The 22,176-nt window shown below is 41.9% G+C and overlaps 1 protein-coding gene across 1 annotated transcript in view; it reads right to left on the bottom strand.

Moving 5' to 3' along the window:
• The window catches only part of LOC138789265 (mucin-2-like), a 71,050-nt gene that overhangs the window by 29,833 nt on the left and 19,041 nt on the right, over nt 1–22,176 (bottom strand). Inside the window, exons 9-14 of the mRNA XM_069967869.1 lie at nt 20,850–20,976; nt 18,083–18,247; nt 12,771–12,871; nt 9,238–9,389; nt 4,821–4,959; nt 2,810–2,920 (exon numbers count right to left, since the gene is read on the bottom strand). Coding sequence (XP_069823970.1) covers nt 2,810–2,920; nt 4,821–4,959; nt 9,238–9,389; nt 12,771–12,871; nt 18,083–18,247; nt 20,850–20,976 — 795 coding nt within the window. The remainder of the gene's footprint in view (nt 1–2,809; nt 2,921–4,820; nt 4,960–9,237; nt 9,390–12,770; nt 12,872–18,082; nt 18,248–20,849; nt 20,977–22,176) is intronic.

Below are 22,176 nucleotides of genomic sequence, written 5' to 3' on the forward strand. Positions count from 1 at the left end.
TCCTGTTTTGGTTGCAATATGAGGACCACAATACTGACTGAAATATACGTAGTGTGAACCCAGCCCAAATCCTTTAAAGAGAATCTAAGAGAGAGCAAGTGCAATAGTAGTGGGTGGACTTTTCCCACCATTTTCACTGTCTGTTCCTTTTAGCTGTGGCGTGCATCTTGAAGATACAATAGATGACTTGACAGCCCTGCAAAATAGCACTTGGATTGAAGTCGATTTGATTTGAAAAATGAAATTTTTAAAATGAAAGATTTAAAAAACAGCCGATAAAGTGGCCTTTACCGAGCTGCTGACTTCTGCCTTTGAAACAGCTACAAAATGAAAAGACTGAATAAATGAAAAAAGAAATTAAGGTACTCTGGGTCAGCGCTGTCCACACAGAGAAGTGGCCGAAAGCCACTTTTTTTATTAAATTCATTTATTTAAAGCTTTCGGCCACTTCTCTATGTGGACAGCGCTGAACCGTGAGTACCTTAATTTCTTTTTTAATTTATTCGCTTATTTCCTTCACGGGCCCCATTACTTTGGGAGTATCCTGTGTTTTTGGTACAGTCAGCTTAGCAGTCCCTAGAGGTAGTAGGCCCCTATACAGTGAACCGTTACCTAACAAGACCCTGGATTCGGATTTATACCCTGTTGAGGGGTGATATGCACAAAGCCCAAGTGGCGTCCAGGTGAGCACCTTCTCACATAATCCTTATCCTTGGTGTATTGAGGTATCACACGAGGCGCCGGTGCCCGCTTTTTTCTTCTTTTCTCCCTTGTTAAAATGAAAAGAAGGCAGAGGACACCTGCAAGTTTACATCTACCAATTATATGGTTCGAAATAGGCGACACAAGGATCCTAAATTAGGATCCACCATTATCACTGCCTGTTCCTTTTAGCTGTGGCGTGTATCTTGGAGATACAATAGATGACCTGACAGCCGTGCAAAATAGCACCTGAATTGAAGTCGATTTTAATTTGAAATTTGAAATCGAAGATTAAAAAACAGCCGATAAAGTGGCCTTTACCGGCCTTTAGATCAGGCAGGCGTGGAACCTCCCAAAAATTATGCCTGACAGCATGGCGGTGAGAGCTCAGTGAACAAGGTAGATGATGCAGGCTTTCAACCTCCCAAAAATTAGGCCTGACACAGCATGGCGGTAAGAAACAAGGTAGATGAGGCAGCCTTTCAGCTTCTGCACCAGAGCCTGTTGATATCGATTCACTCTCATACGCCGTTCCTCTGCAGGAATGAGAGTAGTAAAGTTCTGCTTGTACTGAGGGAGGGTGAACAGCCAGTAATTGGTGTTGTAAAAAAAAAATTAACCGAGGGTCACGGCAAAGACAGCTTAACATGAAGTCAGACATGTGCGCCAGGGTCCCGACACACAAGAATTACCTCTCCTCAATAGGCTGACTCTCAATTTCCTCCTCCTCCACCAATTCCTCCTCTTTAGGCCATACACGCTCAACAGCTAAGGATTAAGCATGGGTACCCTGGGTGGTGGATAAGTTACTGGACACATTATCCGTTATCCACGTCATCACCTGTTCACACTGCTGCGGTTTCAATAGCCGTGTACCCTGAAACCCCATAAGTTGCGAGAATAAGGGTTAATCCCTTCCCACAGAAGGGGTCAGGTGGGTCTGTAGGTGATAAAATGCTAGTTCTAGGGCCTTTTAAACATGAGGAGGCAAAAACAAAAATAAACCCGGGAAGGAAGAGGTTAATTATAAAATTGGAAAAGGGGGGTGGTTTAAACTTTTATTACAGGATGAGATTTTTTATTTATTAAAAAAACCTTTTTTTTTTCCCTGTCCAGTAACTGGGGGACTTTTTTATTAACTCCACTGATCTCTCATAGAGATAAATGCAGTCAAAAGCCATAGAATGCCCGGACGGCACCAGGCGCGGAGATCGCTCCTCCGTCACGGGGGGCGATCGCCCCACTAGACCACCAGGAAACAGCTGAAGTAAGTCTTCAGGTGCAGCTGTCAACTTTGACAGCTGCATCTGAAGACTTAATTAGTGGGCATGGCGATCAGACTGTGCTCGCTAATAGCCGCGTTTCCCGGGCTACATGCCGCACCTGGGACCGTGGCGGTTCAGAGCGGGGTCGCCGCACGGCTCCGCTCTGAACTCCCCCACCCGTGCAAGGACGTACAGTTACGTCCTCGTGTGGGAAGGGGTTAAAAAGAAATAAAAAAAAAAAAATGCTGTCAGCCGTAGTTGCTGGTGAGGAGCAGCTCGGGAGGCAGTTTTCACAAAAGTTATTATAGGCTGCACAACCCTTACCCTGGCTGCAACAATTTCTGATTTAAGAACATTATACAGAGTTTGGCTATGTTCACACTACGTAAAAAACACGGCCGCATTACATAACAACGGCTGTATTTGCACAAAAACTGCCATTATTTTATGAAATACGGACGTGTTTTTTACGTAGTGTGAACCCGACCTTTAGGAGACAAATGAAGGGTAGACTGAACAACAATGATCAGTGCTGTAATATATTATAAAGTGAATGAGCTGTCAGTACACTGACAGCTCATTCACACGATCAGACCCCAGCCTCAGTGCAGGGGCCTGATCGGTATATACTATAGCAGCCCAGACGCATTGGGGAGCATCTAGGTTGCTATGGTAATCCCCCCGGAGCCATGTGATCACTCGCGTGGCTCGGGGAGTGGGGGCTGAAGGGGGGTCGGAGGAAGCAGATCTCCCTCCAGGACAGGGGCAGCAGGAGGAGGCTGTGTGAGACAAATGTTAACCCGTCTGCTGCTTTTTTTCTAAGCTTCTCACTGCCAACTTACATCTAGATACACTTTGATGTTCTTTGAACAAGTTGAACCAGTATCACTGCATTTGGTGTTCTCAGAAATAATGCGAAATGTTCCATTCTTCATACTATTGCCACAGAAATCCTGAAATTATAAATTGAAATAATCACAATGTGAACAGTAAACAATGAAAACAAAAAGCATATTCTCATAATAATTCCAATATTAACAACTGTATTGTTTGATAAAGACTCTGTTACGGCTATGTTCACATATAGTTTTTCCATCAGTCTTTTGGTCAGTCTTTTTTTCAACCAAAACCAGGAGTGGATTGAGAAGAAAGAAATTGTGCAAATCTTTTCATTATAATTTTTCATTGTCAGTTCCACTCCTGACTTTAGTTAAAAAAAAAAAACAGAAGAAATGCGTGAAATAATATGTGTGAACATAGTCATTGCTTTGAGTATCATACGTCGATAAATTATTCTAGTTCAGGTTGATGATGACCATCTTGGATGGGGCTGATTTTAAAAGGTCCATTGAATTTAATTGAAAAGACGGTAAAAGGACGGTGAAAAAAATCTATGTGTGAACAAAGTAAAATAACAGCTGCTGTTTGCTTAAAAAAGTGTTATTTATTGCATTGTTTGAACTAGCGGCCGTTGTTTCCATAAACTTCAAAGAAAATCATTGAAGACTGAAAACAGCCATTATTTGGAGTATAAAACAACGGTCGCTTAGTTTCATAAAAAAAGACTGTGTGAACAAGTTTCTTTCTTCCATGACACATTACAGCTGACTTTGTTGTATGTCTGTCATGTGTAATGTCCTAAGCATTAATTTGACAGCCGCTGCAAACAACGGCCGTTATTCTATGCATTGTGTGACCTAATGGCCATTGTTTCAATAGACTTCAGTAGAAAACAATACAGACTGAAAATAACCGATGTTATTTTGAGTATCAAATAATTGCAGTTATTTTACTAAAAAAGACAGTGTGTGAACATGGCCAAAGAATGCTATGTAGTGAAAAACGGCAATGCCACTGTATCTACGGTATCTGGTGATCACAGGATCACCAAGTGCCCCTAAAGATAACAGAGACTTTGTGTTGTAGCAGGCCCATTTATCTCTGATGGTCACTAATAACATGACAGAGGATTGTTTTCCCTCTACCTTGAGCTCCTATACATGAGACAGCAAAATAAAAAGAGAAAAATATTTCATGACTTCATGAGGACCATATTAAAAATTTTATGTAAAAAAAAAAATCAATATAACTAAAGTAAAGAAAGTGAAGGATGTCTATTAAAGAACTATCAGCAGATTAGACTTGCTGATATGTCCCTATTGCGCATGCCACATTGCAGTATGTCTCTTACCTTCCTCCTCTGCGCTGTTTTGGTGCAGTTAGTAGTGTGCTCTACAGTCCGGTAAGACTGTCAGAAGCACTGGAACACCTGTTAGGAGTTCTGCCTGCCCCCATAGCGCCGATCTGGCCCGCTCATTGATTATAGAGAGGAGCGGGCCAGCTGGGGGCAGATCAGCGCTATGAGGGCAGGCAGTGCGCCTAACGGGTTCCCCAGTGTTTCTAATGGTCTTACCGGACCGTGGAGCAGACTACTAACTGCACCAGAACAGCAGGAGGAGAAAGGAAAGAGACATACCTTCCTCCATCTCCTGTGCAATAGGAACATATCAGCAGGTCAGATTCTTTGTAGCTCTTATTGGCTGCCATATGCCCTACAGAAAGTAGTGTATTTGTTCCAATCCCCATAGAAAATCTATCCTACTCTGCACAGTTCCCGACATGGACAGAGAAGTCAACAAAGAGCACGTCAGAGTTTAAAGAATACACCACTTCCTGTAGGGGAACATAGCCTTATTGTTAATGCATTATTACAATACTGTGTGGAATCAAATTAGTGTAGTCAGCAAAGAACATTACATGTGCTGATCCTAAAGAGGCATCACATTCTTTTTAATAGAAGGTAAGCGTACATAAAAGATTATTCTAAAGAACTCAACTGCTGATAAGACATACCTGAACTAAGGTATATTCACATTGTCCACTGTATCGGTAATGCCTTTTGTCAAATGTTATATAATTTCCATCTCCGTAAACCAAGCATTCAGCCATGGATGTTTCATCCTCACAATCCCATTTACGGTTATCACAAGTGCTTGGAGAAAAAGTAGTGTTAAACAGTCAGAGCCAATCTCAAAAAATCATATGGTCACAAATTCTCTAAACATATAGAGGGACATTTATCAAGACTGGTGTACTCCTATGCCAGTCTTAAATAAACCCCCATCCCCATTTCCCTGTCCAGATTTACTAAAGCCGGCAGAATCAGGGCGCCTCATTCGTGGCAAGTTAGGGGGGCATCTTGGCCGTCTGCACTAGCTGAATGAACAGCGCGGCTGACTGCCGTGCTACTCACTCGTGGCGTTGCAAGACCTGCTCGGACCCTTTAAGTATGAGGCTTTTGATGAGCGCTCACAGTTAAATGATGCAGTGCCTCCTGACTGACAGAGCGAGAAGCTATTGTCTCCCCACTCTGCCCACTACTCTTGTGGACGCAGGTAGTGTTTTGCCTGCTGTGAAAAATGGTTGCTCTCTCCAGGGCGTTCTGGCACTCAAGTGACACCACTTAAGCACCACTTGCAAAGAAGGGAAGACAGGTATTAATGCCTATTTATTGTGTGTGTTTATTCTTCATTTTATTATCAAGGATGGCTACATAGGGATATAAGGGGGGGAGCCTATGGGGATGTAACAGCAAGGGGGATGCCTACATAGGGGCCACTATTTACTTAGGGGGGGCACTCTATTGGGAAGACAGAGAAGATCTAACCACTATAATGGGGGCATACTACTATATGGTTGGACAGATGAGTGCACTGCTGCTCTATTAGGGCACAGAAGGGACCTGAATAATATACGGGGGCACAAAGACATCTAGTTACTGTATAGGGCACAGCAGAATCTAACTACTATATGGAGTCATAGGAGGTACAAAGGGAGCCCAACTATAGGGGTGTACAGAGGGGGCTTTTCTACTATATGGAGGCACAGAGCCTGACTATTATTTGAAGGCACATATTGGGCCTAAGTATTTATATGGGGGGGGGGAAGCTCCAAAAAAGGTTTTGCACAGGGTGCCATCTATTCTAAGGCCAGCCCTGGTTGGGACCTGCGTCTGTTACAGGAAACCAACACCTGCTCCGGATACTTCTCTACCAGTGCAGCAAAAAAAAGAAGACCTGTATAAGGATCTGTATAACCCAAAACCACACTGCATAAATACACACTGCTTCACGTTTATAACCCTTCTCTACCACAGTGCAGCAAAAAAACAAAAAAAAAAACTGTATAAAGACCCAACATCACACTACACCCATGAGTACTGATCCATCTGTATAACCCCACACTGCATAAATAAACACTGCTTCACCTTTATAACCCAACACCACACTGCACCAATACTCACTGCTCCACCTGTATAAACCAATATCACATTGCATTAATATATACTGACCCACCTGTAGACCAGCACCACCAGGCACACAAAGAGGCAGACAGACAGGCACAGATACACACAAGCAGATACACTTATATACACTTACAAATATAGGTTGGGTTAACACACAGTATATTTCAGTCAGTATTTGGTCAGTATTTTTGCAACCTCAACCAGGAGTGGATTGAAAACACAGAAAGGCTCTGTGCACACAATGTTGAAATTGAGTGGATGGCCGCCATATAACAGTAAATAACTGCCATTATGTCAATAAAACAGCCGTTGTTTTAAAATAACAGCAAATATTTGCCATTAAATGGCGGCCATCCACTCAATTTCAACATTGTGTGAACAGATCCTTTCTGTGTTTTCAATCCTCTCCTGGTTTTGGTTGCAAAATACTGACCAAATTCTGACTGAAATATACTGTGTGTGACCCCAGCCTTACACATTAGCAATGGCTTCCTTCTTCACCTCCTCTTCTACCTGTGGAAACTATTCTTTCTTCTCCTTGCCCTATCACTCCCCAAACAAACACCTACATTACCCTGAAGTAGGTTCTTCAGCAGCTCCCCTGCACTCCTTCTTCTGCTATACTGCCTCTTGGGTTAAGGACCTGGGAGATCATGGTCATTGCAGGTCCTTAACCTCCTGTGAGTACTGAACCTACACTGTTGATAGAGGCTGTCATCATCAGTTTAGTCTTTGCTTTGGAGTCCCTGCTCTGTGTGCTGATGTTGGGCACAGACAGGGAGGGACCTTGCGCCTCATCCACTCAAACAAAACTTTTAATATGTTGTTGTCTACGGTGACACTAACAATTTATTCCATACTTTTTGAATATCACTGTGCACTGTGCAAAAATGAACAGCCCCTAAACATTGTATTTTTGCGGTTTCTTTTTTAATTTCAACTGTCAAATGTTCTTTTGTGCCTCTATATGTTTATATTAAAATGAAAGTTTCATAACAAGGGGCAATTTATTACGCAAAATATAGCTCTGTAACTTTAATAGGAGCCATACGCTGCTGCTACAGATGACTATCGGCCGTTGGGCCACATGAGTTATGCGTCTCTGACCACTGTCAGGACGCCCCTACTGTATTGTATTATTATGACACATATACCCGATGGTAGTGTCATTTACCTAACGTGACTCCCCTGATGAGTACCCACGAAATACGTGTCGGGAGCTTAGGCAGGTTAAGTGTAGGGAAGATGACAGGGGTAGAACGGGGCAGGGGCCGTCCTTTTTAGGGCGATAACTCCGCTACTCCCTGAGCGAGTAGGGGTAGGTGGTGCACCGTATTAGGGACCGACAGGGTCTGGTGCTCCCCACATGTGGGCTGAGAGAAAAATTTGCCTTGAATACCCCTTTCGTATTTGACACATGACAGTGAGTTACTCTGAGCTACGCACTCTATGATTTGTTTGAGTTGGTGCCAGGGATCACACTATACTGTCAGATACATATTTTTTCACTTGTCTGTATATTTATGTGTTGGCTCTATGAGCTTTTGGCTATTGTTGGGGATATTATTTTGCATTAATGTATTAAAAGTTATGTTTTATTATTTTGGGTTATCTATCTGTGATCATTTGTTATATTGAGATACCCCTTGGTGGAATTGCATTACTATAGCCACCTATCTGTGATTATTTTAATAGGAGTTGTCCAAATGTCATATCTCCAGCCTTCCTTCTATGGTGCCAGGTCCCCACTAGGGCTACCATCCAGACCCTAGGGACTTTTGTTTTTCAGTTTAGCCTCCTGATGAACTCTTTGTGTTGTATCTAAACATGTAGAGGCGTGAGATTGGTGTGAATGGGGCTCACAAACTACCGCTTGGTTGGGTGATGTGACCTTTATTCACACTGTTTTTGTCTTTTTATTTTTCAATGGCCTTGTGTTTTGGGAAAGGGACAGATCAGGGTGAGTTTATATTGTCTTGTAATATTTTGTGTATTATTGGTCCATATATTTTAAGTGATTCAGTAAAAGTTACGTTTTATTATTTACACACACCAAATACTATGCAGTGAAATCCTGGACTATTACTTGGTGTTTTTTTTTTACCCAAATTCAATTGCTGTGATATTGTTTCTGAATGTTTGTTTCATTTCTTTTACATGTTATTTAGAATAAAAAATCATTATTTTTGGGGTGTAGAACCATATGTCTGCATTTCATTGATTTCTTATGGGAAAATTTGCATTGGTTTAAGAATTATTTGCATAACAAGTGTGGTCCTGGAACATATTCTATTTTAAATGCTATAAGTAATTAATAAATTAAAAACATTTTATTCAAGACCTACATATGATGAATTCTCACATCCAGCTTAAGGCTGGGTTCACACTATGTATATTTGAGGCTGTATTTGTGAGGCTGTATAGCAACCAAAACCAGGAGTGGATTGAAAACACAGAAAGGCTATGTTCACATAATGTTGTAATTGAGTGGATGGCCGTCATTTAATGGCAAATTTTTGCTGTTATTTTAAAACAACGGCTGTTATATTGAAATAATGGCAGTTATTTACCGTTATATGACGGCCATCCACTCAATTTCAACATTGTGTGAACAGAGCCTTTCTGTGTTTTCAATCCACTCCTGGTTTTGGTTGCTATGAGGACCTGACTTGAGGACCAAATACTGCCTGAAGTATACAGTGTGTGAACCCAGCTTAAAGGGGTTATCCAACGTTAGAAAAACATGGCCACTTTCTTCCATAAACAGCACCACTCTTGTCTGCAGTTCAGGTGTCGTTTGCAATTCACTGTAAGTGCATTCACTTCAATGGAACTGACTTGCAAAGCCCCACCCAAACTGGAGACAAGAGTGGTGCTGTCAGTAGAAGAAAGTGTTTATGTTTTTCCACCACTGGATAACCCTTTTAAGTGGGTGTATCAGGTCATGAATTGCTAGTTACGTACCACGTATTGCAGCCGATCTTTGCTTTAGCTTTGTGGTCATATATCTTGTCATTATAAAAACAGGTACAGCTATCATCAAACACGCATCCCCCTTTGCCATCGGCCAACATATTGTCAGGACAAATACAACCCGACACACACTCATCGCTGTACTGTGAAATAAAACAACATATATTATTGGGCTATAGTACAACAAATACGCTAATACAGATGTAAGCTTTTGCACAGTATATTATGTGATTACTGCTATATACTACCTTAAGCCTTTGGTCAATAGTACCACATCAGAATTATAAAAGAAATGTATACCTTAAAGGGAACCTTTCACCCCCCGTGCCGGGGTGACAGGCTCCCGACCCCCCGCTACAGCCCTCTATACTCACCTGAGAGATGAGTCCAAGGCTCATAGAGAATTACGGAGAGTCCAGCGCTCCGTCATTCTCTATGAGCGTTGCACTCATCTCTCAGCGCACTCGCCGGGCTGCAGCAGCTGAGATCTCGTGACCCGACCGGATCCAGAAGCGGGACCCGGCGGGATCAGGTGAGTATAGGGGGCTGTAGCGGGGGGTCGGGAGCCTGTCAGGTGACAGGTTCCCTTTAATATTTATTGCAGCACTGTGATATGAATATAACATACTGTACTTACTGTATATAGTTGTGTCCCTTATGGTTAATACAAAATTACCTTGGTTCCCATACACCTCGGTGTTCGAACCAGTATTCCATCCACATTTTCCCCTGAAGTTCTGTTTGGGGGGAACGATGTTCAGTATCCAAGCAAAATCAGGGTAGATAACTGTCAACTGAACTATTGTTCAGCTGACAGTTGTTGAGCTGTTTAGGCACCAAGGTTACAGGTGCAGGGATTTATGTCATAATGACAGGAATCCCTGCTCTATACCGGTGGGCAGCAGCCAGAGAGGGGCTTTCCACTTGGCATTTCTGGTGACCTGGAGCTCCTGCACAGTGATGTCTTACCTCCCCAGGAGGGAGGTCGTCACTGTGCACAGAGCTCGGGTTACCCCAATACAAAAACAGCATCCCCCAAGTGCTATATATACAAAACAAGAGGATGGATGCAAGGTGGGCGGGAACAGTGCTGAGTTAGGTGGGGCAACTGCTGCTAACATGTGTAATGCACTTAACTGGCTTACTATAGATATGGTTCAAGATAAATTAAGTGAACTGAATGTAAGCAAAGCTCCAGGGCGACTTGATGGATTACACTCCAGAGTTCTTAGGGAACTTAGCTCTGTAATTTCTGTACCCCTGTACGTAGTATTTAGCAATTCTTTGGTGGCTGGTATTGTGCTGAGGGACTGGCGTAAATCGAAATTAATGCCGATCTTCAAAAGGGCTCTAGGTCTTCACCAGGTAACTATAGAGCGGTAAGGGACTACATACAGCAATAATTAAGCTACACCGGTTAGAGCAGCAGGTAAGCTGAGAGATCTACTTTGATTTCTGTATATAAGAAACTATTGTTTAAGAAAATTTTATGCAGGATTAAGATGTGTGTTACGTCAAAACACGTTGCAGTTTTTACTAATGAATTTATATTTTATCTGTGGAATGAAATAAAGATCTACATTTTTACGGGATTGGACTTTGCTGTGGACATTTTCTTCTCAAAACTGTTTATACAGGAATATATAGGTGGTAATAGTATAAGTGGTAAACAGGATGGTTTTTCTAAGGACAAAAGTTGTCAAACCAATCTAATATGGTTTTATGAAGAGGTGATTAAAGAACCAGTTCATAAAAAATTATTATTGCCCCCCTTCCCGGTAGGCGCTGGCACATATACTCACCGCAACTGATCAATGTACCATGGTGTGGCTTTGTTCCGGTCCCGCGGCGCCGTTCAAATCAGCCTCTGCTGTGTCCTGTGATTGAACTCTGGAAGTCACGCACTTCCATAGAGAATGCATTGAAGTGTGTTCCGGCGTACAATCACAGGAGACGGAAGAGGGGTCACAGCAGAGGCTGAAGTGAGCATGTTCCGGATTTGAATGGGGCCGCGGGACCGTAACGAAGCCGCGCTACGGGATACTGATCAGCTGCGGTGAGTATACGTGCCAGCGTCTGGGGGGGGGGGCGGGGGGGATTTTTTTTGGGGGGAACTGCCTCTTTAAAAGCCTAGGTAGGGGAATGGCTGTGGACATAGTGTACTTGGATTTTGCTAAAGTATTAGACACTGTCCCCTATGGGCAGCTGATAGATAAATAAACATCTATGGGTTTAGAAAGTTTTGTTTGTAACTGGATTAAAATCTGGCTTAAAAGGGTTGTCCCTTTAAATGTTAAGTCTTCCCATACTTAAATCTCAAGCCATCCCATACTTATTAGTAGAGATGATTGAACAGCGCTGATGTTCAGGTTCGTACAAACTCGAACCATCGGTATTTGACTAACGCAGTCTTCCCGTTCCGCGGGGAAGGTGGAGACAGCCCAAGTCCCGCCTGGAAAACAGGAATACAACCTATGGCCCAGGCTGTATTCCTGTTATCCAGGCGGGACTCGGGCTGTCTCCACCTTCCCCACGGAACGGGAAGACTGCAGGTGTCAAATACTGATGGTTAGAATTCGTATGAACCTGAACATCAGCGCTGTTCGATCATCTCTACTTATTAGCTGCTATATGTCCTGCAGGAAATGTCGTTTTATTTTCAGTCTGACACAGTGCTCTCTGCTGACATCTCTGGCTGAGACAGGAACTGCCCAGAGCAGGAAAGGTTTTTTTTATGAGGATTAATAGAAAACCGAGATAGAGTTCCTGTCTCAGTCAGAGATGTCAGCAGAGAGCACTGTGTCAGACTGAAAATAAAACAACATTTCCTGCAGGACATATAGTAGCTAATAAGTATGGGAAGACTTGAGATTTTTTAATAGAAGTAAGTAACAAATCTTTATAACTTTCTGATATCAGTTGATTTGAAAAAAAAATCTTTTTGCTGGATAACCCCTTTAAGGACAATGACTAGAGAGTAGTGGTTAATGATTCCTACTCTGAATGCTCCCCAGTTTTAAGTGGTGTACCCCAAGGTCCAATAATGGCCCCCCTTCTGTTTAACTTGTTTATTAATGGTATTGAGGATAGAATTAACAGCAATGTTTTTCTTTTTGCAGATGACACCAAGCTTTGTAGTGCAGTACAGTCTATGAAAGATGTGCAGATGTTACAGGATGACTTAGTGTTTAGGTGTTCACTTGGCAAATGAGGTTCAATGTGGATAAATGTAAAGTTATGCCCCTGGGTACTAATAACCCACATGCATCATATACCCTAGGGGGAGAGTTGCTGGTAGAGAAGGATCTGGGTGTACTCATAGATAATATACAGAACAGTACACTATGTCAATCAGTCAGCAGTTGATTTAGATTTTAAAAAATTATAACGATAGTGCCCATTTAACTGTTCGTGTTCTCCATGAGGCAAGCTTAGGATCAGACCACATTTTTTAGTAATCATTGCAGAAATCTGCTTGCACCTGTATTTGTGTCTTAAAAAATAACTTTCAGATTTATACTCACACAGTCTACATTTAAACTTTGACAGCTCTTTAAACACTCAATTCCTTTAGCATCTTCTGGTGCCCGAGAACAGTTAAAGAAAATCATGGGAGGGGTACAATCTAAAATGTAAAAAAAAAAAAAATGCATTACAATATGTGCTTTTATAAATGTACTTTTTGAAATAACATACATATTAGCAAAACTAAAAGCAATTATTAGACTGATTCTGAACAGAATTTTTTTTGTTAATTTTAAAATCAAACACTGACTCAAAAGTCAAAACTCAAAATATAAAAATTCAGCTTTTGCTCAGTTCCATAGAGCTCTTAGGTTCATCGTTACAAGAACTCATGGAAGAAAAGGTAGCTAACACTAGCTGCCACCAGATTCCTGAGGAGGCGGGGGAAAACCCTATAAACAAGAGTGGAACTTTTTAGGCCTATGGATCAGTGTTATTTCCTGGAGCAAAGAGAATGAAATATGCACTCGCAAAAAGACCCTGCCTACAGTAAAGCATGGTGGTAGCTGTGTAATAGTTTGAGACAGTTTTGGTACCTCTGACAATGGAAACCTGCAGGACAAGATAGATTCAATCAATATTAGTAATCAAAATGTCATGCCTTATGTGAGGAAGATGATGCTTTAAAGTCATTGGACCTTCCAATAGCATACTGTAAAGTACAGTAAGGCATGGTTTCAAAAAAAAGTGGTGGAAGATTCCAGAATGACTGTCAAAGTCATCAGACTTAAACCCCATAGAAAACCCTTGGTGGGATTTAAAGATTGCACTGACAACATGAAAATCCAAGAATATTAGTGATATAGAGGCCATTAGTAATGGTCTAAGGCACTCATGTCAAACTCTTGCCTGCGGGCCAAATCTGGCCTGCGGTGCCATTATTTTTGGCCCGCCAGGCAATTCAGAGTTTGAATTACATCTGGCCCGCCAAGGCTACTATATAAGAGACTATAGGGGAGGCCTAGCTACTATAGTAGAATATTGGGGAGGGATGGCTTCTATATAAGAGACTATGGGGGAAGGCTGGCTACTATATAAGAGACGATGGGGGAGGGCTGGCTACTATATAAGACACTATGGGAGAGGGTTGGCTACTATATGAGACTACTGGGGAGGGCTGGCTACTATATAAGAGACTGTGGGGGAGGGATGGCTACTATATAAGAGACTATGGGGGAGGGCTGGCTACTATATAAGAAACTATGGGGGAGGGCTGGCTACTATATGAGAATACAGGGGAGGGCTAGCTACTATATGAGACTATGGGAGGCTGGCTACTATATAAGAGACTATGGGGGAGGGCTGGCTACTATATAAGAGACTGTGGGGGGAGGGCTGGCTACTATATAAGAGACTATGGGGGAGGGCTGGCTACTATATAAGAGGCTATGGGGGAGGACTGGCTACTATATGAGACTACTGGGGAGGGCTGGCTACTATATGAGACTGTTGGGAGGCCTGGCTAGTATATATAAGACTATGGGGGGGGGGGGGCTGGCTACTATATAAGAGACTATGGGGAGGGCTGGCTACTATATAAGAGACTATGGGGAGGGCTGGCTACTATATAAGATACTATGGGGAGGGCTGGCTACCATATGAGACTATTGGGGAGGGCTGGCTACTATATGAGACTTTGTGGGAGGGCTGGCTACTATATAAGAGACTATGGGGGGGCAGGCTACTATATAAGAGACTATGGGGAGGGCTGGCTACCATATGAGAATATTGGGGAGGGCTGGCTACTATATGAGACTATGGGGGAGGGCTGGCTACTATATAAGAGACTATGAGGGGGGGCTGGCTACTATATAAGAGACTATGGGGAGGGCTGGCTACTATATGAGAATACAGGTGAGGGCTGGCTACTATATGAGAATACAGGTGAGGGCTGGCTACTATATGAGAATACAGGTGAGGACTGGCTACTATATGAGACTATAGGGGAGGGCTGACTACTGTATGAGACCACAGGGGAAGGCTGGCTACTATAATTCAATAATTATCATGGTTGGCCCGCGACTTTGTCCAATTTTTTTTATTTTGGCCCACTGTGTATTTGAGTTTGACACACCTGGTCTAAGGTTTCTCAAAAATCCTGTAAGAAGCATTTTTCTTAAGAATGTTATGTATATTTTGTAAATAACTTAACTTGTAATAGGGGTTCACTAATTTTGATTCTAACTGTAAGGCCTCTTGCATTTGTGGACAGTATATGGAACACCTACTGCAAAAAGTTCAGACATGCCATTCAGACATATGGCCCTGATTTGCAGGCTCCAAGACTAATATTGCCCACTTGACCATGATTCTCCATGGGTCACCAGTGCATTTTGCAGACCACAACGATAACATATGTGTGCAGAAGGCCTTAGATAATACACAATTTGTATATTTTGCTTGTTTATTGTTCTTACTTGATTTTTGAAGGGTACTGAAGTCACATTGTAGCTTCCCATTGGTGCAGATACTGTAAATAAAATGCAATAATTACTTACACCAGTTTGTAATTAATATGCATAAAATCAGTTTACACTGGTAATATGAAGCATAGTGCTCATCTCAACAGATAGAAGTAGATTGCAATATCTTGTGACCATTGATGAATGTGTATCCACCCACAGAGTAACCTACCCCCTTCACCGTCCTTGACGTTATACTTCTGAAATGGAGTAAATTCTCCAAGACATCACTCAATCCTTTGTGAAAAAATAATCCAGCCTTTATTTTACCATGCAACATTTCGACAACAACCTCAAGCATTGCGTTACTGAAACTTTGCAAGGTTGAAAAAAGACTGGAATATTTTTTCCACAAAGGATTGAGTGCTGTCTTGGAGAATTTACGTCATTATGGGTTCACACACAGTATATTTCAGGCAGTATTTGGTCCTCATGTCAGGTCCTCATGGAAACCAAAACCAGGAGTGGATTAAAAACACAGAAAGGCTCTGTTCACACAATGGTGAAATTGAGTGGATGGCCGCCATATAACGGTAAAGAACTGCCATTATTTCAATATAACAGCCGTTGTTTTAAGATAACAGCAAATATTTACCATTGTATGACGGCCATCCACTCAATTACAACATTGTGTGAGCAGATCCTTTCTGTGTTTTCAATCCACTCCTGGTTTTGGTTGCTATGAGGACCTGACGTGAGGACCAAATACTGCCTGAAATATACTGTGTGTGAACCCAGCCTAAGGTGCGGACCTAGGACCGCCCTCGGTAAGGCGAGCACTTGACATAATTTGATAGACTGTGCTGTTCCAAAGAGTGAACTATACCTCTGAAATGGGACTGAGATAGAACTGAACCACCTGGGTGCAAAGAACATTGATACTTTTTTTGCTTTCTGGAAAACCCTGTTAATACATACTTCCTGTGGCTGTTGTTATCGGGGGGCATTTTCTATTTAAACTGCACACATCCAGTGTCATTTTAGCTAGAACCGCAGCCTGTGTTAGTTCATTAGTGTGACATATAGGAGGACAGATATATCTTTAGAAATGCAGATTTAGATTCAGAAGGGGGGTTGTATTAAAGGGGTGTTGTACCTCGGGTTGTGTGCCTGTGGGTTAAGTAAGGTAACCCAGACCAACCTGTGAGAGGGGTGTGTGTTAGTCAGTTTTATTGGGGTGCACCATTTGTTGGTAGAATGTAGCCACCTCTAAAGGTATTATGGGGATTATATGTCCCGGTCAATGTACAACAGCTTTTGACAGTATGTGTAGGCTCATAAGCTTTCTCTATAGGAGACATCACATGAACACCTTTGTCAGCCCAGTGTAAACTTTGCAGTCGGACAGTCTACAGTCTTGTGTAAACCTTGGGAGCAACAGTCCCCAGGCTAGTGTAAACATTGCAGTTGCCAGACTACTAGCCACAATCCAGATTTAGGGTGCCTTCACACCTACCGTATCGCAGTAGAAAATCCGCTGCGGATCCGCAGCAGATCCGCAGCGGATTTAACTAAATGAATGAACACAGCATTAAATCCGCACTTACAAATCTGCTGCGGATCTGCTGCGGATCCACAGCGGATTTTCTACTGCAATACGGTAGGTGTGAAGGCACCCTAACTGAGTCCAGCAATCCACAATCCATTCTAAAGCTAGGTTCACACTGTGTAGACAAAAGGCCATAATTCGTAATGGCCGTTGTTATGAAATACGGCTGTTGTTTTTACATAGTGTGAACCTAGCCTAAAGGTTATTATACAGAAGAATAAGGCTTGGTTCACACTGCGTTTTTGCAATCTGTTCTATTCATCCGTTTTATGCACCTTTTTTGATCCACTTTTCTATTGACTTTCATTATCCATTTTAATTAGTTTTTCCATTGACTTCCATTATAAAAAGAAGGATCAAAAAGCATCCGTTTTTTTATAGCGTACACAAAAATGTGGTAGACCACGCTTTTGTGTACAGTAGATTAAAGAAATGAATAAAAAGAAATGAATGAAAAGAAAAATGGTTCAAAATTCAATGTTTTTTCATCCATTTTTGGTGAAAAAATCGTGAACCTAAGGGTCAGTTCACACATACAGACTCGCAGCGTAAATCTCGCTGCGAGTCTGGCATGTCCTAGCTGTTCCTTGTCATTACATACTCACAGCTGTCTGAACGACTGCTGCGAGTATGTAATTCTGCCGTTCTCTTAACCCCTTCGGCTCCCGCTCAGCTCCCCAGCTGTATATACATTACCTCTCCTTGCTGCACGGGGTCCTGGCGTCCTGATCTCCCGCCCAGCCAATCAGTTTGTTGCCCAGCCGCAGCCACTGTTTGGCTGGACTGGACAGCAGGACGCTGGGATCCCATGCAGCAAGGAGAGGTAAAGTATACACAGCTGGGGAGCCGAGCGGGAGCCGAAGGTGTTAAGAGGACGGCCGAATTACATACTCGCAGCAGTCGTTCAGACAGCTGCGAGTATGTAGTGACAGGGAACAGCCAGGACCTGACAGACTCGCAGCGAGATTAACGTTGCGAGTCTGTACGTGTGAACTGACCCTTAGAAAGAATATTTTTTACATGTTCACACATTCATGGGACTATAAGCAAATAAGAGAATGTGGGGCAGAAATCCAAGTGTTGGCCTCAAATGTTTGCCTGTATAGGCATAACCTTATGCTTAGGCACAACGTTCATGCTAAGAATGAGTACAAATCCTAAGAAAACTATAGTATTTGTACAGGTTAGTGACTATACAGTAATACTTACCACTCAATGCCATTTCTGTACACTTTTTCTCCTGGGCTATGGTATATTCCAGAGTGATAACAATGACATTGACTCTGATGAACACAATCACCTTGCTGTGTCAAGTACAATCCTTTTTTACAGACGCAGCCATCAATAGGAGTGAAGTTCACTGAGCACGATCTGTCTGGCACACTAAGAGACTGGCAAGTAAGTGGGCATTTATTGACGTCACTCTGATAAGTCGATGAAATCTGGCAGTTTTTAATGTATTTGTCTAAAAAGAAATGATAAATATCTTAGATTCTTAAATATGTGTTTCCTCCTTAGATAAGGGGTTTCTCCACTCCCATGTGTCTGTATCACGCAGGGACCTCCCTGTTCAATCAGTGGCCATAGTGGTGTCCCACCTAAGACTTTGTTAAAAGGATTATTTCTTTTGCAGTAGGACATCTAAGAATGGGCAGATGTCTCATGGAGACGAACTGTGGCAGGTTCTTTAACCTCTTAAGGACACAGCCAATTTTCATTTTTGCACTTTGTTTTTTTCTCCTTGAGTTTAAAGGGGTTATCCAGTGCTACAAAAACATGGCCTTTTTTTTTTCACAGACAACATGACTCTTGTCTCCAGGTGCGGTTTGCAATTAAGCTCCATTCACTTCAATGGAACTGAGCAGCAAAACCTTACCAAAGCTGGAGACAAGAGTGGTGCTGTCTTTGGAAGAAAGTGGCCATGTTTTTGTAGCGCTGGATAACCCCTTTAAAAGTGCATAGCATTTTTCCACCTACAGACCTACATGAGCCTACAATGAGCGACAATAGTACTTTGCAATGACGGATTAAATTTTTACATAAAATATGCAACGAAACTGGAAATAAATTATCTGCGTGGTTAAACTGAAAAAAAAAGTTTTTTTTTTTTTTTAATTTTTGAGAGGTTTGTTTTTACACCATTTGCTCAAATGGTAAAACTGACATGTTATATATGTCCCTTAAGTCAGTATGATTGCAATGATATGCAACTTATTTAACTTTTATTATATTTGACTGTTTTTAAAAAATTAAAACCTTTTTAAAAAACTAAATTTGTTTAAAATTGCTCTATTACCATGCTTATAACACTTTTATTTTTTGGCTTATAAGGCTATATGAAATGTCATTTTTTGCACCATGATCTGTACTTTCTATCGGTAGCTTGTTTTGTTTTTGATCACTTTATTCCAATTTTCCGAATTTAATGTGACCAAAAATCAGCAATTTTACACTTTGTTTTTTTTTTGTGCTTATGCTGTTTACCGTATGAGATCAGAAATGTGATAATTTATTAATTCTGCACACTGCAATAGCAATAATGTTTATTTTTTAAATTAATTTATTTATTTTTCTTTATAAGGGTAGCTTCACACGTACCGGATCCGCAGTGGATTTCACGATGCGAGTTTGCAACGAAATCCGCTGCGGATCCTGTAGTGTGAAGCTGAATGGGTCCCAGGATCTGCAGAGGAGCTGTGAAACTTCCCTAAAATAGGAAAAGGGCGGTAATTTAAACATATTTTTTACTATATTAACTTTTAGCCCCCTTAGGGGGCACCTTTTGAGCACTGCACTGATTGCTCATAGGGATCAATGTAGTATGCTGCTGCTGAAGCTCATAGTAATCGAGTGCCGAGCAGGTAAGCAAGTGATTAGTTACTGACTGCCATCATCCCACTTGCCTTTGAATTAAATAGACTAACACTATTCATAACGAAGAGCTGACTTTTTCAGCTTACATCTAAAAGATAAAATGTTCGTGCAGCCCTTAAAGGGTTTCGCCAGTTCCTAACAAAATTCATAGGCGAGATTTAATAGCAATGCTATGGCTTCTACTGTATTTCTCCAAAAATAAGACAGGGCCTGAAGTTTTTATTTCCAAGGCTAAGGCTTATTTTCAGGGCAGGTGTTATTTTTGGAGATACACATTTTTGGAGATGCCCCGACACTATAGCCCTACACTATATGGTAGCCACCATGCTGTATGCCCCACTGTTGTTAGGCTCCTATACTATAAGTTCCCATGTAGTTAGGCATCCATACTGTGCACCTTCCCATCTCCTTTGTAGTTCTTCCACCATTTTGTATACTGCCCCCCCCCCCCCCCCCCCCCGCAGTAAGGTCCAGCATACTGTACATCTTCCCCTACCCCTTCTGTAGTGTTTTTCCCATACTGTATACATCCTCCTAGTAAGGCACCACCCATCCTGTATAACTCGCTTTCCTCTCTGTAGTTTTCCGGTATACTCTATACTCTATCCCCCATGCATCTTCTCACCACTCTTGCCTCCCCTGCATCTTGTGTTGAGCAGGTGGGAGCGGAGCATAATGAGTCTGGCACTAATTGGCTGATGCTTATCCTCCCCGTATCAGGGATCTGGTTAGCTGACTTTAACAAGGGCTTATTTTTTTGGACTATGACTTATATTTCAAGTCAAAATGAAGCTAAGTCTATTCTTGTGGTCTTTCACAGAAACACGGTAGTAACAGTGCCCCAGTCTTGAGATACAAGAATCTCCTCCCCCTTGCTAAACTGTCCTTCCTGGATGAATGAAAACTCTTTTTAAAAGGTGGTTTAGCATGTGACCATTTTGATAGAAACCCCTGTAATTTCATCATTGCCGATTGCCCCATTTATATGGAGTAATGTGTGGCTGATTAAGAATGATTTTTTAGTCAGCTGACAAACAACCATTTTCCTATTTGTCAGCTGATGCGGCCCTGTGGCCCTATTACATGGGTCAATTACCATTAATGAATGTTCCTATGAATTTTAATTCTGCCAATAATCGTCCCACGTAAATGGAACTTTAAACCTGCAAAAATAATCAAATCACTGCACTTACTGCACATCTTGTTTCTCCAGTCCTTAATAATCACACCACGCTCAGAGCACGCTCGGACATAACTTGAAACTGCTGCACACATACAATTTTCAGAATTTTTGCACAGACAAGAATCATACAAGCATTTCTACAAAGGAAACAAGAAATTAGATATTAAAAAAGTCAAAATGGATTTTTGAATAAATTTAGTTTCAACCGATGCTCAAATAATAATAAGCATATAAGCATTCTGACCACATGCAATGTATATTGCAAAGAGGAAAAGCATTATATTCTTTCTTCAATGACCACAGGTACAGAAGGAAGGGGAAAAGTAGGAGATTGCGGAAGGGGGGGGGGGTGATGAAAAGAGCCGAGTGCAACGATCTTCCCCTTTAAGCCAGTGGATGACACATGGTGAGTAGTAGACTGCCTCAAGGCACAGGTCTGATAGACAGGTCTGATAAGGCTGCATTTCCACGTTCATGTTTAAAATACATTATAAACACAGTTGAAACCTCACCAACATTCCTTATCTAATAGCCACAATGTTGGTGACTATTCCGGGAACATCCCTTGGCTATTAGGAAGAAATGGGTTTGTGATTTGGATTATGGACACACAGCCTATCTGTCCCGTAAGAGTAACAAGCTATCTACCTGGGTATCTACCACATGACCGAGGCAGATCTACTGAAAGCAAACAATAAGGATTCATATCAGATGACTGCTTGACAAGATTTTGTAAAGAATTATACTGTAAATGGGTACAAAATTCATTACACAGTATCTTGTGATGAGCAGATCTGGGGAACTTTGGGTTCGATGGGTTGGGCCAAACTTGTAAAAAAAGTTTGAAAACTCAGATCTGAACCTGAACCAAATGGGAAACCAAATTTTTAGGCCCAAAAATGGCTGTAGGAAGAGGTAGAAGGCTGCAATGGAAGCAAAATGGGGGTAACAACAGGACAGTTGCCCTGCCAAAAATAGGGTAGGGAAAGTATTGGGCACTGGGGCAGACAAGTCTTGTGAGCCAAGGAAGTTTACTAGAGATGAGCTAACCGGGTTTGGGTTCGAGTCGATCCCAACGATCGGTATTTGATTAGCTTGGGCTGCTGAACTTGGATAAAGCTCTAAGGTTGTCTGGAAAACATGGATACAGCCAATGACTATATCCATGATTTCCACATAGCCTTAGGGCTTTATCCAAGTTCAGCAGCCACCGCTAATCAAATGCTGAAAGTTTGGGTTCGGATCGACTCGAGCATGCTTCAGGTTCGCTTAACTCTAGAGTTTACCAATATATTTAATTGCGATAAACGGTCACAAATGAGTGCTTTCTTGAACGA

The sequence above is a fragment of the Dendropsophus ebraccatus genome, chromosome 4 (genome assembly GCF_027789765.1).
Source record: "Dendropsophus ebraccatus isolate aDenEbr1 chromosome 4, aDenEbr1.pat, whole genome shotgun sequence".
In the NCBI taxonomy this organism is placed as follows: Eukaryota; Metazoa; Chordata; class Amphibia; order Anura; family Hylidae; genus Dendropsophus; species Dendropsophus ebraccatus.